Genomic DNA, 24116 nt, shown 5'->3' on the forward strand with positions numbered 1-24116 from the left:
ACTGGGTGGGATGGCTGCATTTTCTCTCACTGGTCACTAAAGTAGAGACAGAGAGAGAGAGAGCGAGCGAGCGAGCGCTGTCTGGCCATACATGTCGCTAGGAGCACACCTGTAATGCTATCAGTCGCTTCAGCAGCTCAATCTTCTCCTGGTCTTCTGGATGTTCCTGCAAGTACTTCTCCGTAAAAAAAGCCTAAAAACGGGGCACAGGAGAGCATTAATTAGAACACGTCCCCATCTGTGTATTTGACCCTAGAGGGAGGGGAGGGGAGCCTGGAAGGGGGACAAATGTCTTGTTCTAGCTGATAAACCAGAGATGACTAAGGCAATCCTCCTTCCTTACCTGGGACAGCGCTTCTGCCACCGTGGACGGTTCTAAAGGTATGTGCTCTTTTGCGGTCTTTCTGGAATTGGGCAATCCCTAATCCAAGCACCTTCTCAACGATCACCAGACACACACAAGGGCACAAACCAAATAATCAGCAGCACAGCAGACTGGCATTCATTGAAAGAACTTGCCCCAAGGACCAATGCCAATGCCAATATCTGAAGGCTGTTCAGGAGATTAAGTGCACGGATATTATAAAGGAAAAAGCAAAAAACTAACAGGCTGGATATGCCTGATAGTTTTCCTGCTGCTATAAGCTGTATCACATTTTCCCCCCTATACTGAGGGAAGATTAATATCCACACCTTCTTAGTTCTCATCGATCCAGAAGGCTCTTTTGAGGACAATGTTTCACAAATATTAAATGCACACAAAAATGTCTCGTAAATAGTAAATGCAGTTTGCGTTGCGTCTTACTATACGTCAAAACCATGTCACATGTAACACTGTCAATCAACATTCATGGTCCCAAGGGCTAAGTCCCTCTAATAGTGAAACAAAACCCAAACTCAAATTATAATCGTAGATCTTACAGAAGAGACCATTTTTAAAGACAAAATTGGGGTGCCTGGGTGGCTCGGTTGGTTAGGCGTCTGACTTGGGCTCAGGTCATGATCTTGCGGTTCATGGGTTCGAGCCCCACATCTGGCTCTGCGCTCACAGTGCAGAGTCTGCTTCGAAACTTCTGTCCCCCTCTCCCTGGGCCCATCCCCTGCTCGCACTTTCTCTCTCTCTCTAAAATAAATAAAGAAAACACTAAGAAATAAAATAAAACAAGTAAGACAGAATGAGGAAAAAAAATTAAAAAGCCTGTGGTGAACATTTCTAACAAAGTCAAAACAGGAAAACTTTTTTTTTTCCTTGTACCGTAGCCATCATTTCTAAGAGTGCTTTCAAAGACCAACCCTCAAAGTTCCCTTCACTCTTCTGTTCCAATACTATGGAAGTCACCTCAACCTGTAGGTAGACTCAAGAGCTCCTGAAACTACAGGACACAGTTTAAAAAAAAAAAAAAAAACAGCAAAAAAAAGGGATCAGCGACCAGCCCATTTGGTATGGAACATAGAGCATGTTCAAATTCAACCTTGCATGAAGATGTTATGGGTTGAACACTGGCTTCCTCCCCGCCCCCATTCATATGTTGAAGTCCTAGCCCCGGTACCTCAGAATGTGACCTTAGTTAGAAACAGGATTATTGCAGGTGTAGTTATGGTCACCATGGAGTGTCAGAGTGGAGTCACAGTGGAGTAGGACGAACCATCGATTCCACGTATCTGATGCCCTTATAGAAAGGGGAAGGTTGGACACTGGGAGAACGCTGCGTGAAGAGGGATAAGGGGTGCCAAAGATTGCCAGCAACCCCTCAGAAGCTAGGAGAGAGGCTGGGGCGCCTGGGTGGCTCAGTCGGTTGAGTGTCCAACTTCGGCTCAGGTCATGATCTCACGGTTCTTGAGTTCGAGCCCCGTGTTGGGCTCTGTGCTGACAGCTCAGAGCCTGGAGCCTGCTTCTGATTCTGTGTCTCCTTCTCTCTCTGCCCCTGCCCCACTTCTCGCTCTCTCTCAAAAATAATAAATAAAACATTTAAATTTTTTTTTAAAAAAAAGAAGCTAGGAGAGAGGCAGGGAACAGATCCTTCCTCACAGCCCTCAGAAGGCACCAACCCTGCTGATGCCGGATTTCAGGTTACTGGGCTCCGGGACTGTGTTTGAAGTCACCCTGTTTGTGCCTTTGTCCCAGCGGCCCTAGCAAACTAACACCACAAGGGCTATAAATATATGCAGGCTGAGTATCACAAACAGGAAGCAGGACAGCACATCTGGAGAACACACCCTGTAGCCGGATTCATAGTTAGGGAGAAATGAATGAAAAAGTAGTATGGCTTTAATCTTCATCCACTTTCACCCTCCAAACAGAAGCAGTTTGAATCTTCAAAAGTTAAAAACGACTTTTTGATGTAAGATGAAAGGCACTGAGATTCCCAGAACATTGGTTGAGTCAAGGACCACTGCAGCAGAGTGCCCTGAAATTCCGTTTTTTTTTTCGAAGAGTCCTGCCTTGCGAGAGAAAAGGGCTGATGAATTCCGGCAGTGACTAATGGGCTGCTTTAAGATAGGTCACCTGGGGGCGCCTGGGTGGCGCAGTCGGTTAAGCGTCCGACTTCAGCCAGGTCACGATCTCGCGGTCCGGGAGTTCGAGCCCCGCGTCGGGCTCTGGGCTGACGGCTCGGAGCCTGGAGCCTGTTTCCGATGCTGTGTCTCCCTCTCTCTCTGCCCCTCCCCCGTTCATGCTCTGTCTCTCTCTGTCCCAAAAATAAATAAACGTTGAAAAAAAAAAAAAAAAAGATAGGTCACCTGTATTGGTAGGTGATGATAGATTCCCCAATTAATTGCCATGGGGGTCATGGCGATCAAGGAATTTACCTTTTTTCTTACGCTTCAAAATATACAAATGCATACCATATTAATTAAAAGTGCAATTTAGTATTTTTAAAAGTCTTGAAATCTATCTGTGTACGTAACCAACTTCCCCTTTAAAAATTTTTTTAAATTAGAAGTCTCTGACATTGGAAAAAACTTCATAGGAAATTACATACTATTCACAGACTACTGGCATATACGAATTTGAATTCGAACAGGGCCATGCTGTAAAAAAAAAAACAACACTTGGAAAAACACATCGAAATTAGTACTAGATAGTTTACAGGACACAAAAACCCACCACAATCCTTACAACGTTATATAAAAAAAAAAAGGGATTATATTCTGGATCCTAGTTTTGTATTGAATTCCATGATAACACTGGAGGTTATTATCAACACTAAGCACGGGCAAACTAGAACTGATCTCTGGTGTTGGGTCTTTCCCAGCTGCTAGGTGTAGTGATTCTGAAGGCTGAAAGGTTGAAGGGAATGGAGAAAAAAGAAGATTGTTATAGCAACAGCCGCAGAGCACTGCCCGTTCAGATCACCTTTGTCTCCAAGCAGACAGGAGAGAGGAAGAAGTCAACACCGACCAAGCCTCAACTATAAGGCAAGTGTTCTGCGATGTTCCTTATATACAAGATAAGCGTCCAGCCGCTTCTGTGTGGTAGGCATTTTCCTCATTTGCTTGGGGTACGAAGCTTGGGGCTCAAAGAGGTACGAAGGCTGGGGCTCAAAGAGGTGACGTATCTCACCCGAGAGCACATGGTGGCCAATGGGAAGCTGGGATTGGGTCACAGGAATGACTGATTCTAAAGCCCCTGGTCTTCTCAGGACATTGTGTATAAATGGAAATAACAGAATCAGCCCACCTAATAACCACTCGCCCTTCCCGTTCATCTCCTTTTCTTTCCACTCACTCTCCCGGCTACTCCACAGGAGTGTAGTAGCCAAATGTTTGTTTATATTCAGCAAGAGGACTCCAAAATTACTTAGCCACTGGACACATAGTGAATAATTAAAAATCTTGCCTCCATTAATTGCATGTTTTTTTACATGTTGGATACATTAACTCCGTTAAACACATTTTTTTTTTTTTAATTTTTTTTTTCAACGTTTATTTATTTTTGGGACAGAGAGAGACAGAGCATGAACGGGGGAGGGGCAGAGAGAGAGGGAGACACAGAATCGGAAACAGGCTCCAGGCTCCGAGCCATCAGCCCAGAGCCTGACGCGGGGCTCGAACTCACGGACCGCGAGATCGTGACCTGGCTGAAGTCGGACGCTTAACCGACTGCGCCACCCAGGCGCCCCAAACACAATTTTTTTTAATGTTTATTTTAGAGAGAGAGACAGAGACAGAGGGTGGGTGGGGGAGGGGCAGAGAGGGAGGCACAGAATCCAAAGCAGGCTCCAGGGTCTGAGCTGTCAGCACAGTTCCTGAAGCAGGGCTCCAACCCATGAGCTGTGAGATCATGACCTGAGCCGAAGTTGGACACTTAACCAACTGAGCCACCGAGGTGCCCCTAGAAGCCAATTTTAGAGCGAGCACAGTTCTGCCTTTCCCACGGGTGCTTCTTCAGTTCTAGAGCATCTTTACCTCTGGGGCCGCCTGTAAGCTTTCTACTTTTCGGTGGAGAAAGGGAGAGGGAACAACAGGTAAATCAACCAGAGATGGTATGTTAGATTGATCTGTCAGTGACTCTGTATCAGGCAGTGGCCCAACCCTGCCTGAGCTGCTGAGGATCTCTAGGAGGTGTGAGGTCAGGGATCAGCTTTTCATTAATTTCATTTGCTCATTCGTAAAAAGGGCACAGTGAAAAACTCTCTCAGCCAAGTCGTAAGAAACTAATGCACCAGCCGCACAGAGCCACAGGGCGAGAGGCACGGAATGACATGGGATTCAGTGGGGATTCCAGGGCCGAGCCCACCTTTTCATAGTTGGAGTATCCTCCCATGACAGCCGGGTCTACGATGCCACTGAGCAGCATGGAGAGAGGATGCACAGAGAGGGTCCGGTCCCAGGCGTGTTGTTGAACACAATTGCTGATCTTCTCATTGGTGAGTTCCATGGTTTCTATGGCATTCTCCAGGGGACTGATTTCTTCCTGCGATAGTGGACAAGGGAGTGAAAGGGCATTTTGTGAATTCACAGCAAGTTTTGAAAAAATCCTAAGTGTTCCTCTCATTTTATTTTTAAAAGTATTTATTTATTTATTTTGAGAGGCTGGGGACAGAGAGAGAGGGAGAGAGAATCCCAAGCAGGTTCCGTGTGCTCAGTGCAGAGCCTGATGTGGGACTCGAACTCACGAACTGTGAGGTCATGTCTTGAGCCGGAATCAAGAGACAGATGCTTAACTCACTGAGTCACCCAGGCGCCCCCTAAGTGTTCCTTTTAAAAGGTTTAAAATTCTCACCAGGCTATAAAACAGTAAAGTTGTGCTTGTCAAGGTTATGTCTATTTGGATCCCACACTTACTTGAAATGGTCTTGCTAAGTTGTGAAGTAAACTACTTAAAATGTCCTTAGAAAGCACAAGGATGACCTAAAAATTAGAGCTATAGTAGTGATCATTTCTTGGGGCAAAAGGTCTACCAGAAATCTGGGGAGGGAAAAAAAGGTAGATGTAATAATGAGGGCCTTTTAGGCAAAGCTTCCTCAGATATTTCTGAGAAGATAAGTGACAAGACAGTAGCAGGATATCTGATCCAAGATACTTCTGCAACGTCCCAAAAGTTCACTGGCAAGGGGCTCGATGTTTCTGCCACAAGCCAAGGTAAGTTTTGGAAGCCACACATTCAAACCATACCTAAGTCACCTTAGTATGGGTTCTGTGGTCAGAAGCAGCCAGAAATAACGGGATGTATTAGAATATCCAAGCTGGGGTCACCTGGGTGGCTCCGTTAAGCGTCTGATTCTTGATTTTGGCTCAGGTCACGATCTCATGGTTTGTGAGATCGAGCCCTGCCCCCGGGCTTCGTGCTAATCGTGCAAAGCCCACTTGGGGTTCTCTCTCTCTCCCTCTCTCTGCCCCTCCTGCTCACACGTGCTCTTTCTGTCTCAAAATAAACAAACAAACATTAAAGTTAACAAAGAGTATCCAAGCTGAATCTGGGACGAAAATGAAATTAAGATTCAATATAGGTTCAAGCAATTCCTGTGGGCAAGTGTTCAAAGCCAGGTTTCAAGAAAACCCGCATTCTTCATTTTAGCCACTGCCAGACAATTGACCTCTTACCACAGCCTGATTCCAAAAGTCTCTGTCCAAAAATCATATTCACACTTGAGGGACACCGATATTATTACTAGTGGCATGGAAGACATCGGATTTCCGTTCAGATTTGTTCAGGATATATTTCCTCAAAGTGTATTTCATGCCAAGTACCGGGCTATGCTCTACAGTTACAAAAGTGATTAAGACAGAATTCATGGTGGGGAGGAGCCTACGGTTTTAGTGGCGTCTCAAGACACGTAAGCATGGTAGTTAACTTGTTAGAAATAAACCCGGGTTGGGGCGCCTGGGTGGCTCAGTCGGTTAAGCGTCCGACTTTGGCTCAGGTCATGATCTTGTGGTTTGTGAGTTCGAGCCCCACGTCGGGCTCTGTGCCGACAGCTCGGAGCCTGGAGCCTGCTTCAGAATCTGTGTCTTCCTCTCTCTCTGCCCCTCCCGTGCTCATGCTCTGTCTCTCAATAATAAATAAACGTTAAAAAAAAAAAGTAAAGAAATAAACCCGGTTGCAACGGGGCACAGAGAAAGGGCATCTAATCCCAACTGGGAGTTTCAGAGATGGCTTCCTGGCGAAGCAGGTACCTAACTGAATTTCAGTGGGAGTTAGTTAGGTTGAGAAGGAGCACTTTGGGCAGAGAAAATGCTGCATCATCAAGGAGGGTTGAAATAGCACGGAATGAGCAGTTTCGTTCCAGAAGATTCCTGAAGAGATGAGGTGGCAGAACCGAGTCACAAAGATTCTGCATGTGTGTCCTAAGGAGCAGGGGCTTTATGCTCTAGGCACGGGGGAGCCACGGCAAGGTTTTGAGCATGAGAATGATACGCTCAGCTTTCCACTGTGGAAACTCACACTCTGAGACAGTGTGGAAAACAAGCCTGTGAAGGCCCAAGCAGGAGCCCAATGAGGGGGCTTTTTCCGTGGCATCCACCAGAGATGAATGAGGGACTAAAACAGGGTACATTAGGAGAGCTGGAAAACAAACAAACAAACACACAAACAAACAGATTTAATAAATATTAAGAAGGTAAAAGGGTCAGCTTCGGGAATGCTGGAGAAGGGAGAGCGTGGGGGGACTGGTAGATGTGATCAGCCACGAATGAAAGAAGAGGAAATGTTTTGGGAGAGAAGAATCTGATTGGCAGGAAACTCCAAGGAGACGTTCTGCAAATGGTTTGGGGCGCTTGGTGGGATTATGAGGAGACAAGACTCGTTTGGTCATAAAAGAGTCATTCACTGTGAGTAACCTTTAGGGTTGGTTTGTAACATCAGTTTTACAGAGGAGTTCTATTACACAAGCATGCCTTTTATTTCTCTTCTGGAAAACAAAGTTGGCCAGAGGAGGCTGGCCAGCCTAGTGAGAACCGGAGGGGCACTTAACAAAGGCCCTTATTATATTTGGAGACACAAAAGACTTTTCTGAATCCCAATTCCAAGTGACTCACCGTTGAAATCTGTTTGACTTCAAACCACTTGAGGATGCCAGGAAAGGTATACGCAGTCGTATACGTGGTCCTTTCGATCCACATGGTCTGGTGGAAGGAAAGACAATAGGAAGGGTCAGTTCCCAGGCCAAAGTGGCCAGGGTTGAGTTCAGTGAGATTCTGTTCTCAAATGCTTCCTTAGTGAATGGGCATCAAAATGTTTAAAGCTGCAAGGGATCATCTACTTGGGCCCTCTCACGTTCTAGAGGGGAAATGTGAGGTCCAAAGAGGCGTGACTTGCTCCAATCATACTCAACGCAACATCGGAGCCCCACGGTAGAGCCCCTTTTTTTGGATGGGTGCCAGCCTAGAGCTTTCCACTGAGCTGGCCTGCTGTCTATGCAGTAAGCACGTAGAACCTCTACCCCTCGGGCTGCCATCATTTCTGCTGTCTGTGCCGGTCAGGTGGAAAGCCTCCATTTGGATGGCAACTTGACCTTGTTTTAGAGGGCAAAGTGGGTGGACTCACAGCAAATTCATTATCTGGATCCTTTTCTCCTTTCCGGAATGGCCGGGAATACTGGAATTGTTGTACTTCATTGGCTCTGTAGTAGCTGGGGAGAGAGAGACATCGCCACAACGCTGGAGTTTCTCTTAGAACAAGCGCTCCTTGAGCAAACTTCAAATAAGCCCTGGGCCGCGTCTTCCACAGACCGAGTCTTATCCCCTAAGCGATCTCAAAACAGACACAGTCTTCATAAGGAAGGCGGCAGGGGGGTGCACATTTTATTGCACATCTTAATTTTCTTATTTACGGATCCATTCCACAGCTCGCCATTTAAAAAGGCGTATGTACTTGTATCCACGTTTGTGATCGCATTTGTAATAGTTTTATCACAGTTCTAGCAATCCTTCTAATATTTTAGCTTCTGAGGAAAAAGACCGGGACCTGTGATCACTGGGGAACCCACCACGCAAGGTGAGGTCAGCCACTCCTAAGTGAGTGCTTCCCGGGTGGAATTGAGATCCAGGAGATCCAAAACCTAACAGTGAAATTCTTGATCTCCCTCTGCTTAAAAAAAAACCCCAACCCCCACCCCACCTGCCCCAAATCCCTTCGAGTTACCAAGCTCATATTTTATACTGAAAATAAACAGTTGCTGTGGTCTGAACACTTGGGTTCCCCCCAAGTGCATATGTTGAAATCCTAACACCCCCCCACCCCCCCACAACATGATGGTATTAGGAAGTAGCCTCCGTGGTAAGTGCTTATGTTCTACCCTCTTGAATGGGATTAGCGCCCTTGTAAGAGACCCGAGAGATCCATCACCCTTTCTGCCACGTGAGGACACAGCAAGAAGTCGATGTCTGTGAACCAGGAAGCAGGTCCTCACCAGACACCAAATCCGCTGGAGCCTTGACCTTGGACTCCCCAGCCTGCAGAACTGTGAGCAATGAATGTCTGTTGTTTATAAGCCACCCAGTATGTGGTATCCTGTTAGAGCAGCTCCAGAGGTTTAAGACAACAGAAGGTTTTCCAAACTGTAATGAGTTCAAGGCTTTGGTGTTGAGGTACTTCTAGATCAAGTGTGTCAGAGAAAAAAAATGCTTCTAAAAACAAACCAAAAGAGCCCCTCCTTACTTTAAGATCTGCTCTGGAACTGGTTTGTCCTTGTAGCTGGGAGGCAGGCTCATCACTGGCTTTACGGTGAAACACTGCATGTCTGACGAGCTCATTAAGGAAAAGGGGCTGGGCCATGAAGCTGTCACAGGCAGAAAGGACTGCTTGTGGCCCGGCCCCCCCCCCGCCGGCTTTACAGATGGGACATGGTACCTGCATTAATTATTCTTTTTCACTGAATGCCAGGACCGCACGGAAAACAGGGTTTCCTTATGTATTATCAAAATGCCTGATTAAGCCACAATCCTAGGACATTTTTTGGTCAGACACCTGGCAAAACAACCTTGCCATAGGAAAATAGGCATCAATGAAATATCGGGGCGGGGGGGATTAGACACAGTTTTAAATAATTTCTTTTCGACAAGCATGCCTCTGAAATAGCCAGACTCCAGAACCTGTGCAATAGGAATTTCTGGGATCTTTGGATAGCACTTGTTTATTGAGGGCCATAGCTGGGGACTGAGGTAGATTTTGTCTTTCCTTTTTTTTTCTTCCTTCCTTCCTTCCTTCCTTCCTTCCTTCCTTCCTTCCTCCCTCCCTCCCTCCCTCCCTTGTGAGGGAGGGGGAAAGGGGGAGAGGCAGAGAGAGAGGTACAGGAAGACAGAATCCCAAGCAGGCTCCGTGCTGTCAGTGCAGGGCCTGACGCAGGATTCAGTCTCACAAACCATGAGATCACGACCTGAACTGAAATCAAGAGTAGGACTTAACTGACTGAGCCGCCCAGGCGCCCCTGAAGTAGGCTTTCCAGACGGTACCTCTAATAAAACACAACTAACAGGTGGATGTGATAAATCTTTTACAGATGAGGAATCTGAGGCTCTGAGATGAGCCAGAGCACGTAACTGGTAAATGGTAAAGTCAGGCTTCAAAGCCAGCTCGGGGGTGAGACCTGAGTCTCTGACTTGATAGTCTGAATTAGTAATAACCTTTTATTTCTGGCCCTTGCCAGTGCAGATCTACTGTTTCAAAATCTGCAGCATTTAAACTGGAGTTTCAGGCCATGCGTCCGGACAGAACAGTGACTTCCAGGATTTCTGGGTAAAGTCTCTAGACCCTGGCACCAGGACACGTACTCAGAATACAGAATTAGAATTCACAGCTGCTGGGGTGCCTGGGTGGCTCAGTCGGTTAAGCGTCCGACTTCAGCTCAGGTCACGATCTCGCGGTCCGGGAGTTCGAGCCCCGTGTCGGGCGCTGGGCTGATGGCTCGGAGCCTGGAGCCTGCTTCCGATTCTGTGTCTCCCTCTCTCTCTGACCCTCCCCCGTTCATGCTCTGTCTCTGTCTCAAAAATAAATAAATGTTAATTAAAAAAAAAAAATAAAAAATAAGAATCCTCAGCTGCTGAGGGGCGCCTGAGTGGCTCCGGGCGTTGAGTATCCAACTTTGACTCGGGTCATGATCTCCTAGCTCGTGAGTTCAAGCCCTACATTGGGCTCACCACCGTCAGTGCAGCAGAGCCTGGCTTCGGATTCACGGTCCCCCACTTACACACGCACGCTCTCTCTCTCCAAGATAAATAAGCAGTAAAAAAAACAAAAGAGAAAACAATTCACAACTGCTCAGTGAGAATCTCTCCGTGGCGATCCTCACGCATGAGAAAATCTGAGCACCACCGGGCTGGGCCTCACACCGGTCTAGCTGACAGAGCGTTTTAATGATCTCCTTTCTATTTGGATCCTCACAGAAGTGTTACTAGGTATTTAGGGAAAACAGACTCACACCTCGTATATGAGAAAGCAAGACCTGGAGGAACGAAGAAGTTTCGACAAGGTCTAGTGAATACGCAGGAAGGGCCGGGGGTCAAGAGACAGGAATTCAGTTCTTAGAAGACCTCTTTTCATTCCCACACCCACAGAGGCAGCTCAGTGGTTTTCTGAACCCTCATAACCCAAACAAGGATTTATCCTCAAAGACTAGTCTTTTTCCAAGCACCTACTGTGTGTTAACGGGTCGCTGTTCTCTTAAACGTCTGTCTATTGGTCTGTTATTATCGTGAATCTTTCTACACCGGTACCTATGATAATAGGCAATATCTATTGAATTTGTATTAATACCAGGCATTGTTACTAATCTTTGACATGTATTTGCTCCACCTTTACAAAAATTCCATGAGAAAGAATGAACACCATCCCCATTTTATAGATGGGAAAACTAAGGAGCATAGAATATTAAGGAACTTGCCCTTAAGAGACATAGTACATGATAGAGCTGAGACTCGAACCCAGGCACTGAGGCTCCAGAGACTTTTTTTTATCTACCATGCCACACCGGCTCTGTCTTACCTACCTCTCTTTATTCTGAATACTGTTCAATTTTAGAACATCTTTATTTTAGTACAAAACACATGAAAAGGCTTCAAAACTAATTTTGTCATGGAGCTCGCTTATTTACTTATTTATAAAAAAGCATGTAATAGGGGTGCCTGGGTGGCTCCTCGTGGTTCGTGGGTTCAAGTCCTGTGTCAGGCTCTGTGCTGACAGCTCAGAGCCTGGAGCCTGCTTCGGATTCTGTGTCTTCCTCTCTCTGCCCCTCCCCCAGTTACACTTTGTCTCTCTCTCTCTCTCTCTCGAAAACAAATAAAAACATCTAAAAAAAAAAAAAAAAAGAAAGCATGTAATTAATTTTTCAGTAAGTCATTGCATGTTACAAAAGAAGAGCCAGGCATCTTTATCCAGGATCCAGGATTCTGAGCAGGAACGCTCTGTCCTCAAGGTCTCCATTTGGCTCTAAAACATCCTTTCCTATTCAAGATCTGCTTACCATCTCTCTCCTCTACTTCATAACCATGAGCTAAGGACATTAGGGCCCCAAAGCTTTGACACAGAATGGGAGGGAGAGTCAGAATGGTTAAACGAGTGGTCGGGGGACCGAACCCTTAGCTTCTGTGGCCGGGCCGGGCCGTGTCTCCCCAAGGCAAGGATACACTGTTTTGGGGACGACTTGATTTCCTCTCCCGGGGGCGTGGTGCTGGTCATCTTCTCGGCATTGGGGAACTGCGTCAGCAACCTCAGGCTGAAGTCTTCTCGCCTCTCGTACTCCTTCCCCCGATAGATAAAGATTTTGTTCTGCAGGTCAGAGACAGCAAGGCGGGTAAATATGAAGCGTGAAGGAGCCCTGGAGAGCCCGGTGCTGAGGAAGCCATGCCCTCCCAGCCAAAGCGCCATCAAGTTCTCACTGAATACTCACTGCGCGCCCTGCACCAACCATCCTATCCGGCAAGAGCTCATGGGTGATTTGGGCATTAAGGTCAAGGGCATAAAGCTGCTTCCGCAGTGCTTCTCGTAGTGTGGCCCAACGACCACAGACCAGAGGAGTGCTCTGCACTCAGCCACAAGGCAATGAGGGGCTTGTGCCCTGATATGGATCTGTGATGCCACCGGGCACAGTGTTGAATTCAGCGGATTTTTTTTTCTTTTCCCCATAGCAAGACATTCTCAATGAAGGAAGGTAGGGCAGCGATTTCTTCCCAGGCAATCCCTCCTCCCGTCAAGATCCAGTATCGGTCTGTGGACCAGCGCTTGGAGTGGCACTGACATACAGGACGGGAATGCATGAAGAGAGTCAACACAACAAACCTTCACTTGGGAAGAACAGGAATGCATTAGAGCTGTCCCTAGATTATCCCGAAAACCACCGTGGAGGGCAATGTCAACGTCTCAAGGAAAATAACTGCACTAAATACTGTTCTCTCCATTCTAACCTACATTCTTCTTCTGTTTAACAAAATTAATAAAATTGGGCCTTTTTTTTTTTTTTTTTTTTTTAAGAAAGAAGTTTCCTAAGTCTCAGGCTTAGGAGTAATCTGATTCACGGCTGATGTCGCCCAAGTGAAGTTCTAACGCAGCCACGGTTTGAAGGTTTCTGCTCACCTGCTCATCACAGATGAGTACTTAGCATTGGCAGCCCGGACATGAGCCATTTTTAACTAAAACTGGGGCCCATACTGTCCGGGAAAATCGCTTTTAGAATTTACTTTGTCCAGGGGTGCCTGGGTGGCGCAGTCGGTTAAGCGTCCGGCTTCAGCCAGGTCACGATCTCGCGGTCCGTGAGTTCGAGCCCCGCGTCGGGCTCTGGGCTGACGGCTCGGAGCCTGGAGCCTGTTTCCGATTCTGTGTCTCCCTCTCTCTCTGCCCCTCCCCCGTTCATGCTCTGTCTCTCTCTGTCCCAAAAATAAATAAACGTTGAAAAAAAAAAAATTAAAAAAAAAAAAGAATTTACTTGTCCATTCTCATAACCAACACGCAATGGACAAACACAGTGGACCTGCTAAGACACGAGGGATATGATGATGCCCCCACTCTCACAAAACTCAGCTTCTGACAGAAACAGAAAACAAGTAAATAAGACAGTCGATACAAGTAACTTGAAGGCTATGTATCTTGTAGGATAAATGCTGATGGCCGTCGAAATTGCCAGATCTTTGGGAAGGGATGATGAAAGTTTTTCCAAGCCGGGAGAGATTTATGTGACCAATTCCTGCCTCGTGAAATGCCATCGTTCAGGCAAAGCGGCGGCAGGCAAGGAAGCTGAGCACAGGGTGGCACGAAGTGTGGGACGTGGGCAACAAGGTGAACGGGAGCAGGCAAGCACAAGGTCAGCACGGACCAGCCCGGATTGCAAGGGAGGGCTTCAGGGACGACGTTGAGATCGACGGGGCCCAGGTGGACAGATAGGGTAAGGAGAGGAATAGAGAAGGGCTGGACCACCAAAACAGGCACGGTAGGTGAACAGAAGGATTAGGCCACGGGGCAGACGGGATGGAACTGAGGTAGAAGAAATAAGCTTGGATGAGCCAGACCAGTGAAGGGCAGGCACAAGTTCCGAAGGCCCAGGGAACGTACTGGAGGTTCCGCAAGGAGGGAGTGATAGGATGACAGAAGCAGTCTGGACAGGCTCGTCTGAACGGTGGAGTGCACGTTCAGCTGCAGGAATCCTAGGCAGGACTGAGTGGGAGAAGGAGAAGCTACGAGATCTGGTGTTTGACTCTGGTGTTTGGTGAAGGGCCAGCAGATGGGGAGAATCAAGGAGGATTCGGGGATGCCTGGCCCAGGAGCAGGAAAAGCATGTGCCGCTGACAGAAACGGGGACGAAGGGGACCGGGCTGGGCTTGGGGGGAAGCGGACAACACAATTTCAGATAGTCTGAGTTTGGGGAAATAGTCCGTAAGACAGAAGGGCACGTAGGCTAGATCACTGAGGAGGCATTTATATTTTCCAGCACCTTTGATAACACAGAGCATCCACAAACCGCTTGACGGCGTGTAAAGCACTCCTATGCGCTATTTATTTCCTTCTGAAAACGGCCCTGTGGAGTGGGCAGTATTTCTCCAATTTACACAGCAGAAAAGGCGGAGGTCATGGGATTTGGCTGACATCGCAGAGTCACCCAGCAGATGATCTGGACCCCGATGTCTCAACTGGAAAGTCTAGTCTTTTGGCTGGCCCACCGACCCACGTCCGTTATGTCACGTGACACAGCAGTCACACAAGTATGGCAGGCACCACTGCCTTACCAGGACTCGAGTGCCGAGACTGAGGGCCGATTTAAGACTAGAACCTACTGCAAGGCTCCTTCCTAGACCCTCTCCCCTTGGTGCCCCATTCTCTTTCCCTACGCTACCTCATCCAGGTGCAAATAACCCACCAACTTTATCTCCAGCCGGGAACTTTCCGCTGAGTTCTGGATCCATACATCAGATTGTTGACTTGCATCTTTCGGATGTTCCAAATTTCCCTCACACGGAGTATGGCCGAAACCAGACTTTCACAAAGAACGTATAAAGATGGGACAGGCCCTCTGCGATCCGGTACCCAGAGCCATCTGGCCCCATTCTCTACTTGTCCTCTTGGTCATGTGCTTCCAGGCTCAAGGCTTCCGAACCTGCTGTCCTCACTGCCTGGTACCCCATCTCATCTCTTGACGGTTACCTGCCTTATTCCCTCTCTTCTTTCAGGTTTTTGCTCAAGTGTCATTTTCTTACTGACACCTTTCCTATTCACTCCATTTAAAATTGTAGCTCCACCCCCATCACCTGCCTCTCTATTCACCTTCCCTGACGTCTTCTCCTTGATATTTATGGAGCGTCTACACGGCGTGAGGCATTGTTCTAGGCCGTCTGACATACCAAATGTCTCACTTACATTTTGTGTGTGTTTCCAAGCTAGTATATAAGCTCCATCATTTCAAGGATTTGGGTTGCTTTGGACCGTGCCCCCCATGCGTATAACAAGGCACAAAGTAAGAATTCAATAAATATTTATTCAATGAACGGATTGACTCTATCCTTTTCCTTTACTGCTATCTTAGTGGATGGCTCCACAGCCCCTCTAGTACACAGGCCAGAGACCTACTCCCCTCCTTCCTCACGCACATGGCCCAACAATAATCACCAAGTACGAAATCCCTCCATTTTTCCTACAGCTACTTCCCTAGGCCATCCCGACATCCCTTCTCTCAAAATCTGTGACAGTTTCTAGTGGCTTATCTATACACATCCGACCACTGCCCATACCAGCCAGACGATGACCTTGCCAACACCTAGAATCCACAATGGCTCCCTCCTGCTCTTGGGATGCTGACAACACAGCTGGGGCAACCCCACGGCCCTGCCCGGTGTGATCTCCCCCACACTTTGTGCCTCAACTCCCTGCTCATCACCTCACTCTCTCTGTGACCACCGTGCTGGTCTTTCATTCCCAGGCACAGCCATGCCCTCGCCTGCCACTTCCTCTGCCTGGAATGTTTCTTCCTATCACCCTGATCTCCGTAACACCAAGCTCACATTGCAGTCGGAACAGCAATTTCCCAGGAAGTCTTTCTCGACTCTTACGAAACGCAGGCATGATTCGCATAAAGTAAAATCTACCCCCGTTTGCTGTAAAATTCTGCCAGTTTTGGCAAACATAACCATGACCACAATCAAGATACAGAACAGTTTCACTACCACTCAAAATTTCCTGATACTTGTGAAGCCCAACCCTCCCCAACAGCTACCAGATGACGGCTCATCTGTTTTCCATCTCTACGTTAAGCGTAACAGATGCCATATAAAGAAAATCAGAGACGGGCGCCTGGGTGGCTCAGTCCATTAAGCGTCCGACTCTTGGTTTTGGCTTAGGTCATGATCTCACGATTGGTGAGATTGAGCCCCGCATCAGGCTCTGCTGACAGTGTGGAACCTGCTCATATTCTCTCTCTCTCCCTGTCTCTCTGCCCGTCCTCCACTTGCGTGCTCTCTTTCTCTCTCAAAATAAAAAATAAACGTTAAAGAAAAAGAAAGAAAATCAGAGAGTACGTAGACCTTATGCTCTAAGTTCTTTTACTTATTAGCACAATGCACCGGGATTCACCCACATGCTTGTATGTATCAGAACTTCATTCCTTTAAAAAAAAATGTTTTTTAAGTTCATTTATTCATCTTGGGAGAGACAGAGGCAGCACAAGTCGGGGAGGGGCAGAGAGAGAGGTGGGGAGAGAGAGAATCCCAAGCAGTCTCCATGCTGCCAGTGCAGAGCCTGACTTGGGCTCGAACTCACGAAACCTTGAGATCATGACCTGAGCCAAAATCAAGAATCGGATGCTTAAGCGACTGAGCCACCCAGACGCCCCAGTACTTTATTCCTCTTAATTACTGAGTAATATTCCATTGCATGGCTCTTTTGACATTTTTTTTTAATCCCCTCATCAACTAAGGGACACCTGAGTTGCATCCAGTCTTTGGTGATTATAAATAATGGTGCTATAAACAATCATGTGAATTTTTTTTTTCATGTGAACGTAAGTTTTTATTTTACTTGGGTTAATATTTCAGTAAATACTCCCTGGTTAACCAACGCTTACAGCACAGGATACCCGTTTTGGTCAGTTTCAATTTCCATTTGTTTGCATGATTATTCAATTATCATTATACCCATTAGGCTGTAAACGCCATGAGAGTAAGGGCCATATCTGATTATAATCTGCCTAGTATGTGCCTGGTACACAGTAGGCACTCAGCAGACGTTACCGAATGAATGAATGAGTTCCCTCCTCCTTGGGAATGATGCAGCATGCAGAGTACTTCCTTTCTACATTTTCTTAAATTAGGGGACGGAAAATGGATCATACATCCAAACACGGCTACCTCTAAAGAGGCTTCCGTTTGTGCCGGAAAAAATACGATTTTGCCTGTTTTTTAGATTTTAGAATCAGTGTCCCGTTAGAGAAAAATTTGGGGAAGGAGAAACACGGTCCTTCTCACTATTACAACGCCTGTTTTTATTTTTGTGAAACTTTCGCAGTCCCGTCCTTGGGATATTTGCTTTCAAACTGGCTCTGGCTGGAAATAAAATAGACAAGGAAACACATCAATCCACACTTCCCCCAGCCTGATCTGTAGCAGCAGACCAGTGGAGGGGAGGGTTCTGTTTTTCCCCCTTTTCATTCCACCTGGGAAAAGTCATTTTGGAATCGAGCTGTCAGAATACCAGAGGCTGGGGGCGTGGGGTGAGGACGCCGGCCACGCAGGAAGTGGTTTCCCTCCCCGACCTCCCACAGTGAGAACATGGGCCTCCAGCTGCTAACACACTAGGCCCATCTGGAACAGAGATGAATACCTTCCCTCCTTCAGATGGCACGGCTTAATGGCTTAGAGGACCACCCTGAGGATTCTTACCCGTAGGAAAGAAGGAAAGCCCTGTCCATAGTATCCAACGGCAAAGTACTCAGGCTGAGGCCTCATTGCCTTAATGATGTTCTCATAAAACGAGGCTCTTTTTTTCTGGAAAACAAAACAAGGCATTCCACAGGGAGGTTCCAAGGGCACCACTGAGGGGTGGGGAAGATCAGAGTATTGTTCGCTTTGTTGTTTCTCATGGATCAACAGATAAATGAAAAGTCTTTGGAAAATATCTTGTGGGCCAAGACGTTATCCTTTTCTTGGATCGAAGGGTTTGGACGTGGGTCCGTGAATGAGCCTTGGAGGGTCTAGCAATCTCTGAAGCTGCATGCAGAAAGATGAACACGTGTGCATATGCCTCTATGGAGGGGGGCAGTGTTTAGTGATGGACAGTTTCCTGAAGAGGGTTCAGGACCCCTAAAAGGTTCAAAAGCTCTTTCTGAGGTTCACGGAGGGTGGCTGCACTGAAACAGAGACCCGTGAGGAAAGATCAGGAATCTTCTGGTTCTCACAGGTGGTTTGGATTAAAGTCCTTGGTTCAGCCACAAGTGCCCAGAAGGTGGTGGTGATGTTCTGGTTTTCAGGATCTGGTACCAGCCCTAATTTCAATCCTTCCCACGGGAATAGGTTTCCCGGCCAGGGCTGAGAGTCAGACTTAAAGAAAGCAAAACAGGTCGCCAGACCTGGGGTCTTTGAGGCATGTCCCGGCCCCTCCCACAATGGTCCCATGACTGCATTACTACTCTATTGAGGTGAAGGTTTCTATCACAGTGTTTGCTTCGAAGGGTAACACGTTCCATCACGAACAGCTCGGTTAAGTTCAGGAAATGAGTAAGTCATTTTTGTGTGTGAGACTAGGAACTGGCACAGCACACGGGCAAGCTCTTTTCCAAGTGACCTTGACAACTATCCCCTCAAATAAAATACACTTGACCCTTGAACAGTATGCGTTTAAAATGTTTGAGTCCACTTACAGGCAGATTTTTTTTTTTTTTGATAAAGACAGTGTAGGACTGGAAATATTTTCGCTTCCTTTCAATCTTCTTAATGTCTTTCCCCAGCTTACTTCATTGTAAGAATATAGAATACACGTACAAAATACGTGTCGATCAACTGTTTATGTTATCAGGCAGGCTTCTGGTCAGCAATAGGCTATTAGTAGTTCAGTTTTGGGGGAATCAAAAGTTATGTGCGGTTTTTCAGCTGTGGGGGGGGGGGGTTGGCGCCCCTCACCTCCCCACCCCGCGTTGTTCAAGGGTCAACTGTATTATTACCTAACAATGGGTGGCCTGACCTTTTGTGATTCCTCTACTAACAATTATCAAATGGAATGCTGTGTTGGCCTACCACTGGACATTTAGAGGGTTATTTTTGTTTTGCTATATTAAATAGCTGATCTGTGCCACCAGCAGGCCCCTGAGGATGTGGGCCACAGAACAAGTAATTTTGATGAACAGAAGATGTCAGAAAATATCTGAAATATGGGGCGTGTTCACAGAAGGCACAGTAACTGCGAGGGGAGAGGGGAGATGGGTCAGGAATACGGAGGGTCCTTAGAGAGACAAAAGGCACAGACAAGGGCAAGAGGTCTGTAGGCAAGGATCTCGAGCTCTTTATCAGAGATAATCTGGAAGATAACGCGAACGTTTTTTGGACCTCATCTTTTTTTCATTTTTCTTTTGAGCACGGTTTACTTTTCCATGGTAAAGGAGGCTGTTTATCTCGACTTTCCCAAATGTTCTAAAACATGTGCACGAATGCTGATTTTCACACTCCTTCTGGAGGCTTGATATATTCTGACCGGGACTCACCAGCAGGTTGCCAAGGCCCTCGTAGTCGAATACTTTGCTCTCGTAGGTCTCAGCCAACTCTTTGCTCAGTTTGATGGCCTTCTCCCACATCTTCAGAAAAAGAAAGGTAGGGTTACAAGCGGAGAACAAAGCAGTCGGTGATCCCTCTGTGAAAGTCAGGGGAGAGTCGCTGACAGTGACTAAGGAGTCAGGTGGGTTGAGTTTCTGCAGACATTCTCACCACGCCTCACCTCCTGGATCAACCAAACCTTTGTCTTTTTCTGACATGATGACGCTACTGTATCTTGGCTGCTTTCCCGGCCACATATTCTATAACTCTATTTGCAAGAACATGAAGAATACCGTGCGTCCTAAACAACGCGATACGGCATTGAAAGGGCAAAGCACGAGAGACCACGGAGAGTTGAGAGGAACCAGTTCCCAAACCTGGGTTTTGAAAGCATGGAAGTCTTGTCAGAGGGGAAAGGAAGTTGGTGTGAGCTCTGGTTCGGATTCTGGGGTGTGCGTATGTGTGTGTGTGCGCTTTGAATAAGGATGTTTGGGAGGAGAAGAAAATGGAAGAAAGGCTAACCATACTGTTGGGTACAATTCGGGAAGCTGTTTCTCTAATTTAGAACACTGACTCCCTATTTTTTTTTTTAATTTTTTAATGCTTTTTATTCATTTTTGAGAGAAAGTGACAGAGCGCCATCAGGGGAGGGGCACAGAGAGAGGGAGACAGGGACAAAGCACAAGCAGGAGAGGGCAGAGAGAAAGGGAGACACAGAATCCGAAGCAGGCTCCAGGCTCTGAGCTGTCAGCACAGAGCCCGACGCGGGGCTCGAACCCACGAACCGCTAGATCATGACTGGAGCCGAAGTCGGACGCTTAACCGACTGAGCCCCCCAGGCGCCCCTGATTCCCTATTCCTAACCAAACTATCTACTTAGCCAACGGGAGTTTTAAGAAAAATGCCTTTTTAAACCATTTATGACTGTCTCAGTTACAGCCTACTGCACATATGTGGTGCCTGAGGCTGGCATCCCAGATTGAGCCCTCGGTTCATTTTGATGGTTCATGAAACGCCTCTTAGATGGACACTATAAATAACACAGCATCTGGTAATTTCCTACTTGATCCTTATTAACCAGGTGCTGTGTTCCATTGTTTCTGGGTGCTGAAGGAATGTAGGGACAGTTCACATACGGTTATAACACCTTTTAAAATTAAGTCTTCTAAAAATCATTTGCCAACTTCGGCCCCTCTGAAACTTCAGTGCCTGGAACCCTGCAAAGGCTCTGCAATCTGCCATATGGAACCCATTCCAGATCAGGTGAATCTGGAGCTGGAAGCCAGTCAACAGTATCAGAGAAGTTCTCTCCAAATGCTAAGTTATGTAAGAGGCAGGGAGATGGCCGAGCACGGCGCTTCTCAGAGTGTGGTCCCTGGCCTCCGCGAGTCCCCAAGACCCTATTAGGGGGACCAGAAGGCAACGTTATCTCCTTAGTAACAATAACGCGATTTGCCTTTCCCAAGCCCCATCCTCTTGTACAATGGGGTTTCCCACGGACGACAACAGGTGTAATACCGCGAGACTGAACACAGAAGCAGACAGGAGAATCCTGCTGTCTCCTGTTCAGCCAGATGCTGAAGAGATTTGCAAACGTATCAAACGATGCTACTCATATCACTATTTTTATGGAATGTATAGTTATATTTTTTTAACATTTTTAAATTTATTTTTGAGAGACAGAGAGCACAAGCGGTGGAGGGGCAGAGAGAGAGAGGGAGACACAGAATCCGAAGCAGGCTCCAGGCTCCGAGCTGTCAGCACAGAGCCTGACGTGGGGCTCGAACTCACAGACCGTGAGATCATGACATGAGCTGAGGTCGAACGCTCAACTGACTGAGCCACACCCAGGCGCCCCTGGAATATATACTTATTTTTAATACATATGATTTATATTAGTAGTAAAAATGGCTTTAAGAGAACAAATAAGCAAATATTTTAAGATTTTCTGTTTCAATTTCTAAGAGTAGAAGTATCAATAAATATAATCCAGGGGGAAGAAAGCTCTTTGGGATCCTCAATGATGTTTAAGAGGGCAAAGGGGTGCAGAGAGCAAAGTGTTTGAGCAAATATACTTGCCCTCTGGGCCTCAAGTTTGTCACCTGTAAAAAAGATACAATATCTACCTAATAGGGTTTTGAGAATTAAATTAGAAAGGGAAGTCTGGAAATCACCAAAAAGAGTAACCAGTACTAAATGGATGGTAGCTATTTTATTAAGGTGATTATCTGGCTTTTATAAATTAATTTGTTTGCTTATAGTTTTTATTTAAATTCCAGTTAGTTAACATATAGTGTAATATTTGTCTCAGGAATAGAATTTAGTGATTCATCACTTCCATACAACACCCAGTGCTCATCCCAACAAGTGCCCCCCTTAATACCCATCACCCATTTATCCCACCCCCCACCCACTTCCCCCCATCAATCCTCAATTTGTTCCCCATGGTTAAGGGTCTGTTTTATGGTTTGTTTTTGTTTTTCCCCTATGTTCATCTATTTTGCTTCTTAAATTCCACACACGACTGAAATAATATGGTATTTGTCTTTCTCCTACTGATTTATTTTGCTCAGCATAATACACTCTAGCTCCCTCAACAATGTTGCAAGATTTCGCTCTTTTTGATGGCTGAGTAATATTCCATTGCATATATATGCCATGCCTTCTTTATCCACTCATCAGTCGATGGACATTTGTGCTCTTTCCATAATTTGGCTATTATTGATAGTGCTGCTATAAACATCAGGGTGCATGTGTCCCTCGGAATCAGTATTTTTGTATCCACTGGGGAAATATCCAGTAGTGAAATTGCTGGGTCATGGGGTAGTTCTATTTTTAAGTTTTTGAGGAACCTCCATACTGTTTTTCAAAGTGGCTTCACCAGTTTGCATTCCCACCAACAGGGTAAGGAGGGTTCCCCTTTCTCTGCATCCTCGCCAACCTCTGTTGTTTCTTGTGTTGATCTGAGCCATTTTGACAGATGTGAAGTGGTATCTCATCGTAGTTTTGATATAAGTTTCCCTGATGATGAATGATGTTGAGCATCTTTTCATGTGTCTGTTAGCCATCTGGACGTCTTCTTTGGAAAAGAAGTCTATTCATGTCTTGGGCCCATTTCTTAACCGGATTGTTTTTCAGGTGTTGAGTTTGGTAAGTTCTTTCTAGATTTTGGATACTAGCCCTTTAACCAGTATGTCATTTGCAAATATCTTCTCCCATTCTGAAGGATGCGTTGGCTTGTTCATTTGTCTATTTTTAACTAACAAGTTGCACTGCTCAATCAGGAATAGTGGCCAGAAGTGGCAGTCCGTAAGAACTACCCAGACCTCTGAAACGTGTCAACTCTAGGATGTTTTGTTTGGATAGCACACCGTTTTTTCCTGGGGGGGGGGGGGGGCCGTTATCCCTTCTGTACTATTTTCTCCATTGTAAAAGCCTTTCAGCTAGGGGCGCCCGGGTGGCTCAGTCAGTGAAGCGCCCGACTTCGGCTCAGGTCATGATCTCACGACTGGTGGGTTCGAGCCCTGCATCAGGCTCTGTGCTGACAGCTCGGAGCCTGGAGCCTGCTTCGGATTCTGTATCTCCCTGTCTCTCTGCCCCTCCCCTGCTCACACTCTGTCTGTCTCTTAAAAATAAATAAACGTTGGGGCGCCTGGGTGGCTCCGTCGGTTGAGCGTCCAACTTCGGCTCAGGTCATGATCTCACGGTTCGTGGGTTCGAGCCCCGCATCGGGCTCTGTGCTGACAGCTCGGAGCCTGGAGCCTGCTTCGGATTCTGTGACTCACTCTCTCCCTGCCCCTCCCCCGCTCACACTGTCTCTGTCTCTCTCAAAAATAAATAAAACGTTAAAAAAAAAAATTTTTTTTTTAAAGCCTTTCAGCTGAACATGCTTCCTCCAGTTCACCAGAGACTCCGCAATTTCCTGCCCAGGTCACATGTTTATTTTACCTTCCCAAGAGCCCCTGGAGCAATCAGGTTGTTTATTACCTGTGCAGTCTGGCAAGTAGCCACCCAGGCATGCCATGTGCCTACCATCTCTAGAGAATGCACTCAAAATGATGTGCTGGCTCTTGGCACTCAGCAATACCTAAGTGATGAAATTAGGGTCATGGAGAGCAGGGCCCTGGGCCGCCCGGCACGTTCTCCATGGGGTTACGCGTCTTCAAGATAACTGATGTCTACTGACTTCTTCAATTTCTCTCTCCATTTCCTCTCCCAAGAAAAATACCAGAATTCCAAGAGACACATGGGAATAAGAAAAGAGTGAGTCATGAGTCACTGTTCGAAAAAAATTCGTGCAGTCTCTGTCGCGAGTTCCTAAGAGGGGACTTCTAAATCTTGGAATGTCCCCAGTGATGAGAGTGACTCTGTTGTTTCCGGCGGGACCCTCAGACCACACCTGAAGTTCTACTAATGAGGTGACACACACTGGGCCTGTGGTCTGTCTCAGAATGGGCACT

At 46.7% G+C, this 24116-nt stretch overlaps 1 protein-coding gene and 1 long non-coding RNA gene across 4 annotated transcripts in view; both read right to left on the bottom strand.

The window, feature by feature from the left end:
- Positions 1-24116, bottom strand: part of DOCK5 (dedicator of cytokinesis 5) — a 224963-nt gene that overhangs the window by 17344 nt on the left and 183503 nt on the right. For 2 of the 3 annotated variants that reach the window (XM_040490247.1, XM_040490248.1), the window contains exons 39-46: positions 19608-19697; positions 17794-17898; positions 12064-12205; positions 9101-9182; positions 7988-8072; positions 7480-7566; positions 4739-4915; positions 110-193 (exon numbers count right to left, since the gene is read on the bottom strand). In XM_040490247.1, coding sequence (XP_040346181.1) covers positions 110-193; positions 4739-4915; positions 7480-7566; positions 7988-8072; positions 9101-9182; positions 12064-12205; positions 17794-17898; positions 19608-19697 — 852 coding nt within the window. Of the gene's footprint in view, positions 1-109; positions 194-4738; positions 4916-7479; positions 7567-7987; positions 8073-8639; positions 8904-9100; positions 9183-12063; positions 12206-17793; positions 17899-19607; positions 19698-24116 lie in introns of those variants that run through there. The other variant, XM_040490249.1, reaches the window with a different exon arrangement.
- Positions 2252-2847, bottom strand: LOC121039843 (uncharacterized). The gene is made up of 2 exons (XR_005795023.1): positions 2740-2847; positions 2252-2506 (listed from the first exon to the last, which is right to left on the bottom strand). It is a non-coding gene; the product is annotated as an uncharacterized LOC121039843 (long non-coding RNA).

Source organism: Herpailurus yagouaroundi, unplaced genomic scaffold (genome assembly GCF_014898765.1).
Source record: "Herpailurus yagouaroundi ecotype Mexico unplaced genomic scaffold, PumYag 181, whole genome shotgun sequence".
Lineage (NCBI taxonomy): Eukaryota > Metazoa > Chordata > Mammalia > Carnivora > Felidae > Herpailurus > Herpailurus yagouaroundi.